The 19684-nt window shown below is 43.3% G+C and overlaps 1 protein-coding gene across 8 annotated transcripts in view; it reads right to left on the bottom strand.

The window, feature by feature from the left end:
* AKT3 (AKT serine/threonine kinase 3) overlaps nucleotides 1-19684 on the bottom strand; it is a 300281-nt gene that overhangs the window by 6035 nt on the left and 274562 nt on the right. For 7 of the 8 annotated variants that reach the window (XR_002336106.1, XM_021063994.1, XM_005667942.3 and 4 more), the window contains 1 exon segment: nucleotides 12635-12737. Coding sequence is in view for 7 of the 8 variants with exons in the window: in XM_021063994.1 (XP_020919653.1) it covers nucleotides 12635-12737 (103 nt within the window). In the remaining variant the exon portion in view is untranslated. 8 annotated transcript variants of the gene reach the window in all.

Genomic DNA, 19684 nt, shown 5'->3' on the forward strand with positions numbered 1-19684 from the left:
TATGATAAAACCTTAACTCAGAAAGAATAAAGAGAATCAGCGAGGAACGAGAAGGAAGGAAGTCCCCTTCCAAGTCCCCTAGCTCATCAGGGAACAAAGTGGGAGACCCGAAAGGCAAGGAAAGAGCCCGTTTCCACTTAAGCTGCTTCTCCCTTTGCTGGTCCCTGTTTTCTTGCATTTGAAAGATTACAAATGATCACTTGACCTCTTTCCAAACATATTCTGATGAGGAAAATCCTGCCCCGTCAGAATGCACTTCCTTGCATTCAGTCACTCAGTCTCCGGGGCTCCTGTGCACCTGCTCTGGGCCACCTCCCTCCAGGCCTGGGGCTGTTTGCCAGGGTTGGGGGAGGGGGCGCCCCGCTATTAAATCATATACTGTCTGACATGAAACAAGTGAGAGTCTTTCAAAGGCCCAACTTTCTTTTCTCTTTTTTTGGTCTTTTGTCCTTTTAGGGCTGCACCCACCAGTGGCGCATGGAGGTTCCCAGGCTAGGGGTCTAAACGGAGCTACAGCTGCCCGCCTACACCACAGCCACAGCCACGCAGGATCCAAGCCACATCTGCAACCTACACCACAGCTCTTGGCAATGCCAGATCCTTAACCCACTGAGCAAGGCCAGGGATGGAACCCGCAACCTCGTGGTGCCCCAGTCGGATTGTTTCCGCTGCGCGATGACAGCAACTCGCCTTTCTTTTCTTCAAGCAAAACAATTCTATTTCCTCAAACACAGAGGAAGGACAGCACCAATTCTTTTATATTTTAGCCTCTCCGGGGAGCATCACTTTCATGTAAGGGGAGAAGGCACAGATCTTGCTCTGTCATGGCCACTAACCCTGTCACACAACAAAGGACAATGCTCTGCATTCCTCTGCAGAAAAACCAGCATTTCTGCTATTTTCTCAGTGTTCTATTATTTTTAATAGAAGATTCTAGAAATGGGGTCGAGTTGCTAGCCAAAAGCCTTGAATGTACCAGAACCTATCACTGTATTAGGTGGGACTCAATCCATCCAGAAGCATTTGTGGCTCCTGCTCCGAGTAAACCTCTTTCCTTCCGGAAACAGACGTTTTAAACTAACGCCAGCATTTCCAGGCAGTACTGTGACTTGGGGAAAGCTCTGCCTCCTTATGAAATACTGCTGAGGTACCGGGCAGACCACACGCGTCTTTTTAGATCCCATACCTGCCACGGTGTTTTTGGTTGTCCTCCAGAGGACAGGGGCTGTGAATGGCGAGATCTGTTTTGAGTCACAAAGTATAAGAACCCTCCAGAGGAAAGGCGGCTGACATCTTAACGCCCAGCCTCTGACCTGTGGCGATTACATTTCAAAGGAACAGCTCTGCCCCCGAGCAGCAGCTCTGCTTCCCTGGATGTGCCTCTGCGCCTTCAGCACGCAGTGCCCGGGCGGCCTGGTCCGGCCTCAGCCAGCGTGGGGCAGGCCCAGCTCTGGGCCACAACCCGGCCTCGCACCGGGCCGGAGGCCTGGAGCCCAGGAGCCCAGGAGCCCAGGAGCCCAGGAGCCCAGGAGCCCAGGAGCCCAGGAGCCCAGGGCTGCCCGGCTCTGACGGGGGGAGGGGTTGGATTTCCTTTCCCACGAGTATTTTGGCTACGAGGCTGCATTGTCAGCTGCAAGTTTCCTGCCACTTTAGGAACAAATGCATCCCATTTCTGAACATGAACATAGAAAACCACGTGAAGGCCCCATGCCTCGATCCTCTTTACAGCCAGGGACATCGCCTGTCACTCCGGCGCCTCCTGTCCTCCTAAGTTTGGCAGGAGTGGGGGCAGACTCCCAGTCCTGTCCCCAGAGGCACTGGACCCTGCTGGGGCAGGAATGAGGGGTCCGCGCATCTGAATGCGCTCCCCCTCTGAAGGGAGGTTCAGAGGCACAAAGACACTAAAGGACACCACCTATGCAAAGAGCCTCAAAGAGCTCACATCTGGAAAGAGACCAGGGTGCTCAGCCCTGCCTTTGACTCTGGATCCCGGGACCCAGGCAGCGCTAGGTGCCTGATTTCTTTAGAATATTTAGCAAAAGTAATTACAAGGCAGCAAAAGCTACTAGGAGCTCAAAGAAATCCTCCTTTTCTCTAAGAGGAAGGCAGAGGACCATTAATGGATATCATGCAAGACGACACATTCCAAAATCTGTTCAATTAATTAACACCAGCGAGGACAATCTGGCCTGTTACTGCAGCTGTTTGTAAAAAAGGAACATTTGCCTTTCTAACTGCTGATTTGTTCTAAAAAATAACTCTATTCTGTTTTATGAAAGCAAGGTGGCAAGTGGGAAGACCATCACTAACTCGGTGGTCCTCCTGTGGGCTTTTATCAACAAAGCCTCTGTGGGTTTTCACGCTGTTCGAAGCTGCGAGAGCAGAGGATGCTGAATGGCATCACAGGCCAAGGTTTCACAGGTTCTTCTCTGAGCCGCCTCTTCGGGGACACTGGGCCATACCCAGGAGCCGTCCGAGGAAGCGCACCGCCCTGCCGCCCAGGAAGGGCCCAGGCGCTGCGGTCTGACGCCCAGGAGGCTGCTCCCTAAGGCGGGAGCCCACCCTCGGCCTGGGCTGGGCTGAGCCGTGAGGGCAGGCTGCGGGTGCCCACGCCCTGGCCTCCGCTCTTCCGGCTGACGTCTCTCTCTGGGGACCCTGAGCTGGAGTAAGAGGGTGGCGCTCCACAGTGTCCTCCTGCCCCCAGACTGCGGTGCACCTGTCAGTCTAGATGCTGCCGCGGGAGGCACGTCTGGGCAGGGCCACCTGGGGCTGGGCTCAGGGCAGGGCCCGCCGCACTTCGGGAGCTGTGTCTTTCCTCCCTCCCCGTGTCCACCCACTCTTTCCACTGGGGCTTTACCCCGTCACCCTTCACAGAGTGGGTCGCAGGATAAAGGCCACTATTCCATCAGCTGAGCTGGCACTTAAATACAACCCTATTTTTATAGGGTTATTTAAATCTATAGAGAACCCGGGCTGCCTTTCTTCAAGAGATGGCTTCTCAGGCACCCGCGGGGCAAGATGGGCTCTGAGATCATCAGCCCTGTGCCCCTCTTTCTAGAGGGCAGAGTGACCTGCCACCTTCCAGAGCTCGTGACGGACAGAGCAGGACACGAAGCAGGGCCTAAGCCCAGGGCTTCTTCAACTCCACCGTCCTCTTCCACGCTGGGATTCTACGCCGCCTCTTGGAGTAAAATATGCACTCCCGGCTTTGCATTTCAGAGCCGACCTGCTTCTTTGGCTTTCCAAAGAACCCGGTTAGTGCTTCCTAAAAACTGAGAGTCCGCCAATGCCAAAAGCTCTGTTTAACCAACACAAGTGTCTCCAAGAGGCTGTGAGTCAGCGACATGTCAGGACCTTGTCCTCCCTCCCCGTGGAGCTGTGCGAGGGGGACGCCGAACACACATTCCGGGCAGCGAGGGCCTCCCTCTGGCCCTGACACCGCCGGCCTCACCGTCGTCTGTTTATTCACCTCACTTAATACACATTCACTGAATACCTACACTGAGCTGGGGCGGGCAGTGAATAAGACAAACCAAATCCTTCTCAGAGCTACTTCATTCCAGCTGGAGAAAAACAGTAAACAAAGAAATAAACAAATTAACCCAGGAACCTCCTACACTGTTGGTGGGAATGTAAACTGGTGCAGCCACTACGGAGGTTCTTCAAAAAACTAAAAACAGAGGAGTTCCTGTCATGGCTCAGTGGAAATGAATCTGACTAGTACGATCCCTGGCCTCGCCCAGTGGGTGAAGGATCCGGTGTGGCTGTGGCTGTGGGGTAGGCCAGCAGCTATAGCTCCAATTCAACCCCTAGCCTGGGGTCCCCCAAATGCCATGGGTGTGGCCCCCCCAAAAAACCCCCTAAAAATAGACCTACCATGTGATGGAATAATCCCACTTTTGGGTATCTATTTGAAGAAATCCATAATTCAAAAAGATACATGCCCCTCAATGTTCACAGCAGCACTATTCACAATAGCCAAGACATGGAAGCAACCTAAATGTCCATCGACAGAGGAGTGGATCCAGAAGATGTGGTAGGTATATACAGTGGAATATTACTCAGCCACAGAAAAGAATGAAATAAAGCCGTTTACAGCAACATGGATGGACCTAGAAATTATCATACTAGGTGAAGTAAGCCAAAGATAGATACCATATAATATCACTTATATGTGGACTCCAAAAGATATATATATACATACACACACACACACACACACACACACACATGAAGTTATTTCCATAACAGAAACTGACTCACAGACCGAAAACAAATTTTTGGTTGTCACAGAGGAAAGGGGCGTGTGGGGAGGGCCCAGTTAGGAGTTTGGGGTTAACAGGCACACTGTGTGTGTAACGGATGATAACCCACAAGGACCTACTGTGGAACTCTACTCAGGGCACTGCACACTATGCTCTCTAACACATTATAAATGTTGTAAGAGAAAAGATTCAGAAAAGGAGCATGTGTATAAACATACGAAGCAGTGCGCTGTATGCCTGAAACGTACGACTGCGCATTGGTAAAAATAAAACTATATATATACTTCAATAAGAAAAATAAGATAAATTAACCAGGAGAATATCAGCAGGTAAAGGGGTCGGGCCATGTAGAGAATGAAGGGGCGGAGAGATGGCGTCTGATAAGCTGCACTGTTTTTCAGGTTGGGAGGATAAAGAAAGCTCTCTGATAAAGTGACATTTAAATATATCTGAAGACCAGCAAGAACTGTCCACGCAAAAGGCTGGGAGGGGAGTGTCCTAGCGGAAGGGAGGTCCCAAGGGACAGCGAGGCGCGGGGCCCTCACGGTGGAGCCCGGGGCTGCGGAGAAGATGGCAGAGGAGGACGGGACCAGAGCGGACGGAGCTGTGCGGCCAGTGTGAGCGGTTCGCGTTTAGGAGGCACTGGTGCCACTGGAGGGTGTTAAGCAGGGGATGATGGAGCCTGGATACGATGACGCTTACAGCCCAAGGAAGAGGCCCTGCGAATGCTCTATGGTGGACGTACTCCCAGGCCAGGCCAGCAACTCAGGGGTGTTATCAGAATCCCCATGGCCTGCACTGGGCCAGCGGAAAGCACGCCGAGACGGTGCCTGCTGTTCCTACTCACAGTCCTTAGCTACTTGTCCACAACTGCACAGGCTTTGTAACGCTGTCTTCAGCTCAGAGATTCTGACTCCAGCAATGAAGCCCTTCACCTACCAATGGTGACAACCCATGAGAAGCACTCAGCACGCTGCTACCTCACAACTCAACCTGGGCACCAGCCAGGCTATGATTCCTGCTCCTGACTACAGCTAATGCTAACTGTGGGACTTTGGGAGGCTCAACTTTTCTCTGGGTTTCAATTTCTGCCATTATAAAAACAAAGTTAGGCTCTTCCTGCAAGTCTAAAGAAAGAAAAATGCATACGCCCAGGTAACTGCATTTTTCACTGCACAGCACACACAGTCGGCTTGCTGCCAGGCCACGGCTCAGATTACGAATGCCAGGCCTAAGGACCCCAATTTGCCTTTCAGTGCTGTAATCAAGAGACTCCATCCACTGTTGGAAGAGCACTTGAATCTTCCCTTCTCTGGGACATTCAGGCTGAATTAGTACTATCAACTCCTCTGCTTCTTGAAGAGGAGAGACAGAAGAAATGTAGCAAAGGATATTAAAAAAGGAGGGAAAAAAACCCGAATATGGGAGATGGGATTAAGATGGCAGAAAAGAAGACTGGAGCTCAACTTCTCTCCTAAAAACAACAAAATTCACAACTAAAAGCTGAGCAATCTTCAACCAAATGGACTGGAAACCTTAAAAAAGATACCCTACTCCAGAAGAAAAAGAGGAGGCCACATCAAGAGGTAGGAGGGGCGATTTCACAATATAAACAACCCCATTCCTCCTGGGTGGGAAGCCCCACAGACTGGAAACTAACTGGTTCACAGAGACTCACCTACAGGAGTGAGAGTTCTGAGCCCCACATCAAACTCCCACGTGCGGGGATCTGGCACAGGGAGAAAGAGCCCCTGGAGCATCTGGCACTGAGGGCCAGCGGGGCTTGTGCGCAGGAGCTCCATGGGACTGGGGGAAACGGAGACCCCATTCTTAAAAGGCGCACACAGACGTCCACATGCACTGGGTCCCAGGGAAGAGCGAGGTCTCCACAGGAACCTAAGTCAAACCCGACTGCAGTTCTTGGAGGACATCGAAAACAGGGGTGAATGTGGCTTGTTGTGAGGGAAGGACATTGAAGGCAAAGCTCTCGGGAATATTCAGCAGTTGCCTCTCTCTGGAGGTGGCCGTTTTGGGAAAATCTGGCCCCACCCATCAGTCAGTGCTGAGAAGCCCCAGGGCAAACAACAATCCAGGTGGGATCACAGCTCTGCCCCTCAGTAAATAGGCTACCTAAAGACCCCTCAGGCACACAGCTGCCTCTAATTCCATCCAGAGACTAGGCCCCACCCACCAGAGGGATTAGAATCGGCTCCTCCTACCAGGGGGGAGGCATCAGCCCCTCCCATCAGGAAGCCTACAGCAAGCCCCCCATACCGACTTCAGCCACAAGGGGGGCAGACACCAGAAGTAAGAGAGGCTACAGGTCTATTATCTATAAAAAGGTCACCACACCAAAAACCTATAAAAATGAAAAGACAGAGAACTATAACTCAGATGAGGGAGAAAGGAAAAACCCCAGAAAATCTGCTAAGTGATGAGGAGATTCTCAGCCTCCAGGGAAAAGACTTTAGACTGTTGATGCTGAAGATGATGCAAGACATTGGAAATAAACTGGAGGCAAAGATGGATAACTTACAGGAAACACTGACCAAAGAGATACAAGATATAAAACTTAAGAAGAGATGCAAAAGACAATAACTGAAATAAAAAATTTACTAGAAGCAGGTAACAGCAGAATACAGGAGGCAGAAGAACAAATAAGCGAGGTGGAGGACAGATTAGTAGAAACTACGGATGCATAACAGAAAAGAGAAAAAAGATTGAAAAGAAATGAAGAGAGTCTAAGGGAACTCTGGGACAACATGAAACGCACCAACATCTGTATTATAGGGGTGCCAGAAGGAAAAGAGAGAGAGAAGGGGACAGAAAAAATATTCTAAGAGATAATAGCCGAAAACTTTCCTAACATGGGAAAGGAACCACTCAGGAAGCACAACGAGTACCATATAAAATAAACCCAAGGAGGAATACACCGAGACACATAGCAATCAAACAGACCAAAATTAAAGATAAAGGAAATCTTGAAAGCAGCTAGGGAAAAGAAACAAGTCACACACAAGGGAACCCCGATAGGGTTATGGGAAGATTTTTCAGCAGAAACTCTGCAGCTCAGAAGGGAGTGGCATGATATACTTAACGTGATGAAAGGAAAAAACCTCCAACCAAGATGACTTTACCCAGCAAGGCTCACATTCAGATTTGAAGGAGAAATCAAAACCATCACAGATAAGCAAAAGCTAAGAGAATTCAGCAACACTAAACCAGCCTTATAACAAATACTAAAGGAACTTCTCTAAGCAGAAAAGAAAAGACAGCAACAGGAAACAAAAATACCACAAATGACAAGGCTCACCAGTAAAGGGATATATACAGTAAAGATAAGAAATCATCCATGCACAATTATACCACCAAAATCAGAAATCATGAGAAGAGGTGGGTACAAATGCAGGACACTGGAGATGAACCTGCAATTAAGAGAACAACAACTTAAAACAATCTCATATAGACTCTTATATAATAACTTGAGAATAACTGCAAGCCAAAAATCTACAATTGATACACAAAGAAAAATCAAATACAACACTAAAGACAGTCATCAAACATGAAGAGGAGAAAACAAGTGAAGAAGGGAAGAAAAAAAGCAACAAAGACAAATCCAAAGCAATTAATAAAATGGCAATAAGAACATACATATCAATAATTACCTTAAATGTGAATGGACTAAACGCCCCAACCAAAAGACAGACTGTCTGAATGGATACAAAAACAAGACCCATATATATGCTGTCTTCAAGAGACCCACTTCACTTCTAGGGACACATACAAATTGAAAGTGAGAGGATGGAAGAAAGTATTCCATGCAAAAGAAAGCGGGAGTAGCAATACTCATATCAGACAAAATAGACTTTAAAATGAAGACTATGTTAAGGGACAAAGAAGGACATTACATAATGATCAAAGGATCAATCCAAGAAGATGATATAACAATTTTAAATATCTACGAACCCAACACAGGTTCACCACAATATCTAAGGCAACTGATAACAACCTTAAAAGGAGAAATCAACAATAACGCAATAATAGTGGGGGACTTTAACACCCCACTTACAGCAATAGACAGATCAACCAGACAGAAAATCAATAAGGAAACACAGGCCCTGAATGATGCATTAAACCAGATGGACTTAATAGATATTTACAGGACATTCCATTCAAAAGCAACAGAATATACATTCTTCTCAAGAGCACATGGAACATTCTCTAAGATTGATCACATCCTGGGCTACAAATCAAACCTCGGTAACTTTAAGAAAATTGAAATCATATCAAGCATCTTCTCTAACCACGATGCTGTATGACTAGAAATGAACAACAAGGAAAAAAAACACAAAAAACACAAACACGTGGAGACTAAGCAACATGCTACTCAACAACCAATGGATCATTGAAGAAATCAAAGAGGAAATTAAAAAATACCTAGAAGCAAATGACAACAAAGATAAGCACTCCAAAACCTATGGGCTGCAGCAAAAGCCATTCTGAGAGGAAAATTTATAGCAATACAAGCCCCCTCAGGAAACAAGAAAAAGCTCAAACAAGCTAATTTTACATCTAAAGGAGCTCGAGAGAGAAGAACAGACAAGACCTAAAGTTAGTAGAAGGAAAGAAATCATAAAGAGCAGAGCAGAAATCAATGAAATAGAAACAAAGAAAACCATAGAAAAGATCAATGAAACAAAAAGCTGGTTCGTTGAAAAGATCAACAAAATTGATAAACCCCTAGCCAGACTTACCAAGAAAAAAAGAGAGAAGACTCAAATCAATAAAACTAGAAATGAAAAAGGAGAAGTAACAACGGACACCACAGAAATACAAAGGATCATTAAGAGACTACTATATGGAACTCTATGCCAATAAAACGGAAAACTTAAGAAGAAATGGACAAATTCTTAGAAAAGTACAATCTTCCAAGACTAAGCCAAGATGAAATAGAAAAGATGAACGGAACAATCACAAGAACTGAAATTGAAACTGTGATTTAAAAACTTCCAACAAACAAAAGTCCAGGACCAGATGGCTTCACAGGCGAATTCTATCAAACATTTAGAGAAGAGCTAACACCTCTCCTTCTGAAACTATTCCAAAAAATTGCAGAGGAAGCACTCCCAAACATTCTATGAGGCCACCATCACCCTGATACCAAAACCAGACAAAGATACCTCAAAAAAAGAAAACTACAGGCCTACTTCACAGATGAACATTGATGCAAAAATCCTCAACAAAATACTAGCAAACCACATCCAACAATACATTAAAAGGATTGTACATCATGATCAAGTGGGATTTATTCCAGGGATGCAAGGGTTCTTCATTATCTGCAAATCCATCAGTGTGATACACCACATGAACAAACTGAATAAAAGCCATATGATCCTCTCAATAGATGCGGAAAAAAGCCTTTGACAAAATCCAACACCCATTTCTGATAAAAAACCCTTCAGAAAGTGGGCATAACAGGAACCTACCTCAACATGAGAAAGGCCATATATGACAAACCCACAGCGAACATCCTTCTCAATGGGGAAAAGCTGAAAGAATTCCTGCTGAGATTAGGAACAAGACAAGGATGTCTGCTCTCGCCATTACTCTTCAACATAGTTCTGGAAGTCCTAGCCACAGTAATCAGAGAAGTAAAAGAAATAAAAGGAATCCAAATTGGAAAGGAAGAGGTAAAACTCTATTTCCATATGACATGATACTATACCTAGAGAATCCTAAAGACTCTACCAGAAAACTGTTACAGCTCATCCATGAATTTGGCAAAGTTGCAGGATACAAAATTAATACACAGAAATTGATGGCATTTCTATACTCTAACAATGAAAGAGCAGAAAAGGAAATTAGGGAAGCCATCCCATGCAAAAGAATAAAATACCTTGGAGTAAACCTACCTAAAGAGTCAAAAGACTTATACTCTGAAAAGTATAAGACACTGATGAAAGAAATCAAAGAGGACACAAATAGATGGAAAGACATACCATGCTTGTGGATTGGAGGATTTAATATTATCAAAATGACTATACTACCCAAGGTAATCTACAGATTCAAGGCAATCCCTATCAAATTACCAAGGACATTTTTCACAGAACTCCAACAAAATATTTTAAAGTTTGTTTGGCTATTCTGGGTCTTTTGTGCTTCCAAAGACATCCTGAAAAAGAAACATGGAGCTGAAGGAATCAGGCTCCCGGACTTCAGACTATACTACAAAGCAACACTCATCAAAACCACATGGTACTGGCACAAAGACAGAAATATAGATCAGTGGAACAGGATAGAAAGCCCAGAATTAAACCCACGCACCTATAACCAACTAATCTATGACAAAGGAGGCAACAATATACAATGGAGAAAAGACAGTCCCTTCAATAAGTGCTGCTGTGGAAACTGGACAGCCACATGGAAAAGAACGAAATTACAACACTCCCTGACACCACACACAAAAGTAAACTCCAAATGGATTAAAGACCTAGATATAAGACCAGACACTGTAAAACTCTCAGAGGAAAACAAAGGCCAAACACTCTCTGACATAAACGACAGCAACATCTTCTCAGATCCACCTCTTAAGAGTAATGACAGTAAAAACAAAAATAAACAAATGGGACCTAATCAAACTTAAAAGCTTCTGCACAGCAAAGGAAACTCTAAGCAAAACGAAAAGACAGCCCACAGAATGGGAGAAAAATCTGTGCAAGTGAATCAACCAACAAGGGATTAATCTCAAAAATTTATAAACACCTTCTGCAGCTCCATACCCAAAAAACAAACCCCATCAAAAAATGGACACAAGATCTAAACAGACAGTTCTCCAAAGAAGACATTCCGATGGCCAAAAAACACATGAAAAGATGTTCAACATCACTCATTCTTAGAGAAATGCAAATCAAAACCACTCTTAGGTACCACCTTACACCAGCCAGAATGGCCATCATCAAAAAGTCTACAAACAGTAAGTGCTGGAGAGGCTGAGGAGAAAAAGGAACCCTAGTACACTGTTGCTGGGATTGTAAATTGGTGCAATCACTGTGGAAAACAGAATGGAGACTCCTCAGAAAACTAAGAATAGAACTACCATTTGATCCAGCAATCCCACACCTGGGCATCTATCCGGAGAAAACCACGACTCGCAAAGACACATGTACTCTGATGTTCATTGCAGCACTATTTATAATAGCCAAGACATGGAAACAACCTAAATGTCCATCGACAGAGGAGTACATCAAGAAGTTGTGGTACATATACATAATGGAATATTACTCAGCCATTAAAAGGAACGAAACACCGGCACTTTTAGCAACATGGATGGGCCTAGAAATTATCATGCTAAATGAAGTCAGCCATACAATGAGACACCAACATCCAATGCTTTCACTGACATGTGGAATCTGAAAAAAGGACAGACTGAACTTTTTTGCAGGACAGATGCTGACTCACAGACATTGAAAAACTTATGGTCTCCAGAGACAGTCTGGGGGGTGGGGGGAATGTGCTTGGGTTGTGGGATGGAAATCCTGTGAAAATGGATTGTTATGATCATTATACGACTAAAGATGTGATAAACTCATTTGAGTAATAATAATAAAAAAAACCCCGAATATGTCATTGTGTGAGCCAAAAGATGTGACTTGAAATCTTTTAGCTATCCAAATTTACTCCTGAAACTCAATTTTTGCCCTAATTCCTAAACTATTGATGCTATCTTTGACAGCATATGAGGATGCTTACAAGTTATATTTGATATTAAATTCTATTTGGTAGTCTTTTCTTCCCTTGAAAGGAAGGGTGTTTATCAAAGGGTGGGGTGCACACTGTGCAGATGAAATGCTTTTAAGTGGTGCATAATGTATAGTTTTAAGAGGTATCGAGTTTGATAATATCAAGAATTATGAGCAATCTAAATTATGTCTTCACAGATATTACTGCTTAAGACAAAGCTAAGTCAAAGAGAGTGATTCCATTTAAAGTCAATTTTACAACCACTAAGTACGTAGGAGACCAGAATTAGCGACATTCTGAAGGTGGGTCTCAAAGAGCAGTGGGAAACGTGACGGTCTATTTCAGAATCCTTTCAGCTGATGTCAAAATAATCTATTGGAGAAAAGTAGGAAGGGCTAATTAGTCTATAATTCTCATCTACAAAGTTTACCATATATATTCTTTAAATTAAAAAACCTTTTTCTCTTAGCTGCCTGTCTTGAGATATTTCCATATCGAGAATGCCATATTCTTAAATGGAACAGAGTAAGTCACTGTGGAATTTAATCTTGAAAATATCCAATTAAAAAAACCCAGATTTTTCTTCTGTTATATTAGGACAATATCAATGACCTTGTGGATTTACTTACATTTTTCAGGTGGCGTTATTGTAATAGTCTGAGCTGTAAATTCTTCATCAAAATATCTGGTGTCTGTCTCAGATGTTACTTGAGGCTTAAAAGGAGGTACAAGCTGTAAGAAGAAAAAGAGTACTGTTGAGTTTTCCTTCAATTTAGGAAAATTCAGTTCTGGGATAAAATGAGAGAGCAGGTACTGAAGGAACAGTGCAAGAGACGAGACCGCCCAGCTGCACTTTGGAAGGCCCATGTGGTAGTTGGCTTCCCAGTCAACTCTCAACACAGAACCATAGTACCTGGTTGTTCCATATCATATTTCAGGGATTATGAAAAATAGAACAAATGGGAACCAAAGGACAGGGTGGGAAGAGGATACTGAAAAGTCTGTCCTCATACTTTTCCCCTAACATACACACAAAACCACAGGGCAGTGGGTGGTGGCGGCGGCAGCAACAGAACGAGGCTGTTCCCAGTGCGGCAAAAGCACAACCTGGCTGGCTTTGTGCTCCCTCCTTCTGGCGCCTGGCCGGACAGGCTATGATTTAAAATGCACCTTACTGACATCAGCTACTGCCCAGCTCACAGACAGAGTACTGCCTCTGTACTTGGCAAAGACCGACAACTCCGCCGACTTGAGCCGGGGGTTAGTGTCTGCCCCTGCTCTGGAACCCGGGTTCTCGGCAGCCCCTCGAGGGATGTGCCAGCGTTTTGCCCATAGTTTTTTGTTTTTTTTTTAATCAGTTCCTCAAAGGGAACCATCACCTGAAAGATTAAGAGTAACTGCGCTAGGGTTGCTAGAACTGGACTCATTTGCCTCCGGAGGGCGGGAGGCATGGGGTGGGGGAAAGTCTTGGGTTAGGGAAGATGACAGAAGCTTGAGCCATGTGAACCTCTGCCTCTGTACCTCCACTGGCGGGGAGGGGCTGGGACCAGGAGAGGCTCCTGCTTCTCAGGGCTCTGACCTCACAGGGAGCGCCTGCTGGAAACCTGGTCCAGAGCCTGGTGTCAGAGTAAATGCTTCAACGAATACCATTCAGAAGAGGGGGTGCTGCATTTAGAGAAACATCCCCACGTGCATAGAAAAATGGAAAACAATGACCAAAATTACTGTTTTATAAAAATTTTACAGAAACAAATACACAACTGGCTTTAAATCAATGCATTTTCCCACATTTTTCCATTTACGTTTAATAGTAAGGCAAAAAACCTTTAAATTATTCTCTAGATGGACCATGTTTTAAACCACCAAGAAATGACCCGAATTAAAAGCATGTTTTCAGAATAAAGGACCCCATTTCAGTTTAAAGCACATTCAGTGACTCTAAAGGCTTCATTATTAGCAAGTACTCTTTTGGGGACTGAACCAAACTTAGGTTCCACTGATCAGGTGTAAAGGTTGCTAAGGGGCCAGAACATGTTTCTAGCTGTGCCATTAGACGACTGGACGCAGGAAGGAGCTCACTCCACTGATGGGAACCTTCCCTCTTGCGTTCACACAAAAGCGCTTTACTTTCCTTCGACAGACGTTTCAACATCTGACGCACACGCACACATCACCGTCACACCTCCTCCTCAAGGCTTCTAAAGTCCCTCAACGGCATCACAACACAGGCACACAAGAACAAAGGGGACAGAGACTGGAGAGTTTGGGGTTTTCCTTTTGGAAAACTGAGGGATAACGGCCTCTACCTGGCAGGCAACTGGGAGACTGGGACTCTGGCTGTGACCTTCCCTCTGTCTCACTATTCTACAAATGTCCAAAAAACACGCTTCATCCTTCCAATCAAAAACTAACCACGAGGGAGTTCCTGTTGTGGTTCAGCAGTAATAAACCCGACTAGTATCCATGAGGATGCAGGTTCGATCCCTGGCCTCGCTCCATGGATTAAGGATCTGGTGTTGCCATGAGCTGTGGTGTAGGATGAAGACACAGCTCGGATCTGGTATTGCTGTGGCTGTGGTATAGGCCAGCAGCTGTGGCTCCCATTTGACCCCTAGCCTGGGAAGCTCCATATGCCCGAGGTACAGCCCTAAAAAGCAAGTAACAAACAATTAAAAAAAAAAAAAAAAGGCATGAGAATGTCTCTGAGCAGCAGTGGGCTTCTACGGGGCAAAGGAGAATAGGTTTTGCCCTGCCCACCTGCTTCCTTCTGATGGCAAAAACTTCAACCTGCCTTCAGGTGAGGAGAAAGCTGTCATCCTTTTGGATGAGACACTGATCACCTGAGACTTTAAAAAAACTGAAATAGATCTTTAAACAGTGTTCAAGAGATTACAGAGATCCTAGTCTATTCAAACTCATGCTAGGTTTACCTGACCTCTGCCCTCAACCAGCTGCCCTTTCCAGCATTTTCTATCCTTGCACTGCTTCATTTCTCTCCAAAAGACTTTTCAACCTCTGATACACAGACCTACACATACACAAACTGTATACATGTTTATTGTCACCATTTTTATACTTCCTCCCCAATAAAATTTAAGTTCCACGAGGGCAGGTACTTTTTTTTTTTTTTTTTTGCTTTTTAGGGCTGCACCCACGGCATATGGAGGTTCCCAGGCTAGGGGTCGAATCGGAGCTGCAGCTGCAACCTATACCACAGCACAGCCACGTGGGATCCAAGCCTTGTCGGCGACCTACACCAACCACAGCTCACAGCCACACTGGATCCTTAACCCACTGAGCCAGTACGGGAGCTCCTGAGGGCAAGTACTTTTAAGAACAGTTTTATTGAGGTATGACTGACGTACAATAAACTGCACATGTAACTGCACAATTGGAATCATTTTGATGTGTGTGTACCCATGAAACCATCACCAAAATCAAGATGATGTCCTGGTGTCGTCTAATAACCCCATGCAAGTCCGTTCTCCTCCCACCCCCAGAGGCAATGGCTGCCATGCTTTCTGCCATGGATGATTTGTTTCTATTTTTTAGGCTTTTATGTAATTGGAGTCGCAGAGTATGTATTTTTTGTCTGGTGTCTTTCACTTAGCAGAGTTATTCTGACAGTTGTTCAGGTCACTGCATGTACCAACAGCTCACCCACTTTACTGTGGATGTACTGTGTGGACGTCCATCATGCAAGGTCCCACAGTTTATCTACTCTGTCTTTGGACTTCTGGGTTGCAGGCTTCAATAGATAAAGCTGCTAGGAGTCTTTAGGACCAAGTCTTTGTATAGACATAGACTTAATTTATTTATACAAGGAGTAGAATTGTTGGGTCATTTGGCAGATGTATACTTAACTGTTTAAGAAACTGCTAAACTCGTCCCAGAGTTGCTGCCACACTGCATATTACTACCAATGGCGAGTAACTGGTCCACATTCTTGCCAACACTGGTTCAGCCACTCTTTTCGATATTAGATATTCTAATATGTGGATGTATTTCACTATGGTTTTAATTTATATTTCTTTAATGAAGTATCATCATTTTCACTAGTTTACTTCTTCTTTGATGAAGTGTCCTTTCAAATATTTACCCATTTTTTTCCCCTTATTAGGTTTAAAGAGTTCTCTATACATGATTCATGTATGTCCATTTTTAGAAATGTTCATTATCAGATTTGTGATTTGCAAATATTCTCCCACCTGTGGTTATTCCTTTCACACTCTTATTAGTGCCTTTTGAAGAACAATCAGTCTGAATTTTGATTTAGTCTGACTTGTCATTTTTTTCTCTATGGATCATGCTTTGTTTGCTCTTATCTAAGAAATCTCTGCATAACCTAATATCGCAAAGATTTTCTCCTATATTTTTTTCTGGAAAGCTTTACATTTTAGACTATAATTCATTTTGAGTTAATCTTGTAAATGCTGCAAAATCTTTCCCTTAATGGATGCCCAATTGTTTCAGCACTATTTGAATAGAATTGTTTTTATATTTTATTGAAAGTCAATTAAATATACAAATGTAGGTCTATTTCCAGATTATCTATTATGTTGTATTGATCTTTTTCCAATGTTATGGTGAATAAAGATATTATCTGTCCATAACAAGTAGTCTAGATTTGATTACTATGACTTAATAATGAATAAGTTCTGAACACAGGTAGGTAGGTCTTCCCACTTCATTTTTTGTTAAGCTGTTCTGGCTCTTTTAAGTCCTTTGCATTTCATATGAATTTTTACTTATTATTATTTTTTTATTTATAATGATTTTATTTTTTCCATTATAGCTGGCTTACAGTGTTCCGTCAATTTTCTACTGTACAGCAAGGTGATCCAGTCACACATACATTCTTCTTTTGCGTATTATCATGCTCCATCACCAGTGACCAGGCATAGTTTCCAGTGCTACACAGCAGGATTCCACTGCTTATCCATTCCAAAGGCAAAAGTTTGCATCTATTAACCCCAAATTCCCAGTCCACCCCACTCCCTCCCCTTTCCTGTTGGCAACCACAAGTCTGTTCTCCAAGTCTATGAGTTTCTTTTCTGTGGAAAGGTTCATTTGTGCCATATATTAGATTCCAGATATAAGTGATACAATATGGCATTTGTCTCTTTCTGACTTATTTCACTCAGGATGAGAGTCTCTAGGTTCCATCTCTGCTGCTGCAAATGGCATTATTTTGTTATTTTTTTTATGGCTGAGAAGTATTCCATTGTGTATACATACCACATCTTCCGAATCCAATCATCTATCAGTGGGCATTTGGGTTGTTTCCATGTCTTGGCTATTGTGACTAGTGCTGCAATGAACATGCAGGTGCCATGTGTCTTTTTTAAGGAGTTTTGTCCAGATAGATGACCAAGAGTGGGAATGCTGGGTCATATGGCAGTTCTCTATATAGTTTTCTAAGGTACTTCTGTACTGTTTTCCACAGTGGTTGTATCAACTTACATTCCCAAGAGTGCAAGAAGGTTCCCTTTTCTCCACACCCCCTCCAGCATTTGTCATCTGTGGACCTGTTAACGATGGTCATTCTGACTGGTGTGACGTGGTACCTCATAGTAGTTTTGATTTGCATTTCTCTAATAATAAGTGATGTTGAGCATTTTTTCATGTGCTTGTTGGCCATCTGTATATCTTCTTTGGAGAAATGTCTATTCAGGTCTTTTGCCCATTTTTCAATTGGGCTGTTGGCTTTTTTGCTGTTGAACTGTATAAGTCATTTCTATATTTTAGAAATTAAGCCCTTGTCAGTTGCATCATTTGAAACTACTTTCTCCCATTCTATAAGTTGTCTTTTTTTTTTTTCTTTATGGTTTCCTTTGCTGTGCAAAAGCTTGTCAGTTTGATTAGGTCACATTAGTATATTTTTGCTTTTATTTCTGTTGCTTTGGGAAACCGACCTGAAAAAACATTTGTAAGGTTGATGTCAGAGAATGTTTTGCCTATGTTCTCTTCTAGGAGTTTTATGGTGTCTTGTCTTATATTTAAATCTTTAAGCCATTTGGAGTTTATCTTTTTGCGCAAGGTGTGAGGGTGTGTTCCAGTTTCATTGATTTACACGTAGCTGTCCCGTCTGTCCTGTTTACCCAGCACCACATGCTGAAAAGACTGTCTTTTTCCCATTTTATATTCTTGCCTCCTTTGTTGAGGATTAATTGACCAAAGGTGTCTGGGTTTATTTCTGGGTTCTCTATTCTGTTCCATTGGTCTGTCTGTTTTGGTACCAGTATCGCACTGTCTTGATGACTGTGACTTTGTAATATTGCCTGAAGTCTGGGAGAGTTATGCCTCCTGCTTGGTGTTTGTTCCTCAGGATTGCTTTGGCAATTCTGGGTCTTTTGTGGTTCCATATCAATTTTTGCATTGTTTGTTCTAGTTCTGTGAAAAACAACCTGGGTAATTTCATAGGGATTGCATAGAATCTGTAGATTGCTTTGGGTAGTATGGACATTTTTACAATATTAATTTTTCCAACATAGGAGCATGAAATATCTTTCCATTTCTTTGAATCCTCTTTAATTTCCTTGATTAATATTTTATAGTTCTCAGCATATAAGTCTTTCACCTCCTTTATTTATTCCCAGGTATTTGATTTTTTTGGGTGCAATTTTAAAAGGTATTTTTTTATTCCCCTTTGATGAATACAGATGCAAAAATTCTCAACAAAATTAGCCAACCGAATCCAACAACATATAAAAAAGATCATACACCACAACCAGGTGGGATTCATCCCAGGTTCACAAGGATGGTTCCATATGTGCCAATCAATCAATGCCACACACATTAACAAGAGAAAAATCAAAAACCACATGATCATCTCCACAGATGCAGAAAAAGCATTTGACCAAGTCCAGCATCCGTTCATGACAAAAACTCTTACCAAAGTGGGTACAGAGGGAACATACCTTAACATAATCAAAGCCATTTATGACAAACCCACAGCAAATGTAATACTCAATGGAGAAAAGCTGAAAGCCTTCCCACTAAAATCTGCCACAAGACAAGGATGCCCACTCTTACCACTTTTATTCAACAGAGTATTGGAAGTCCTAGCCACAGCAATCAGACAAACAAAAGAAATAAAAGGTATCCAAATTGGAAGAGAAAAGGTAAAACTGTCACTGTATGCAGATACCATGATACTACATATAGAAAAACCTACTCGAAATGATTAACAAATTCAGCAAAGTAGAAGGATATAGGATTAAAGTTCAGAAATAAGTTGCATTTCTGTATACTAACAATGAAATATTAGAAAAGGAATACATATCAATTTTAAATTCAACCTAACAATTCCTACAGAATAACCTGCTAGGATCCTGGTTATGGTTCTAATGAATTTATATATAAAACTTTGAGAGAATGAACATCTTGAAAATACTGAGTCTTCTAAATCACAAACACAGTATATCTCTCCATTGCTTAGGTTGTCTTTAACTTCCTCCAACAATATCTTTTAGTTTTTATTTTTATTTATTTATTTTTGTCTTTGTGCCTTTTCTAGGGCTGCTCCCGTGGCATATGGAGATTCCCAGGCTAGGGGTCCAGTTGGAGCTGCAGCCACTGGCCTACGCCAGAGCCACAGCAATGTGGGATCTGAGCTGCATCTGCAACCTACACCACAGTTCACGGCAACGCCAGATCCTCAACCCACTGAGCAAGGC

This window comes from Sus scrofa, chromosome 10 (assembly GCF_000003025.6).
Source record: "Sus scrofa isolate TJ Tabasco breed Duroc chromosome 10, Sscrofa11.1, whole genome shotgun sequence".
In the NCBI taxonomy this organism is placed as follows: Eukaryota; Metazoa; Chordata; class Mammalia; order Artiodactyla; family Suidae; genus Sus; species Sus scrofa.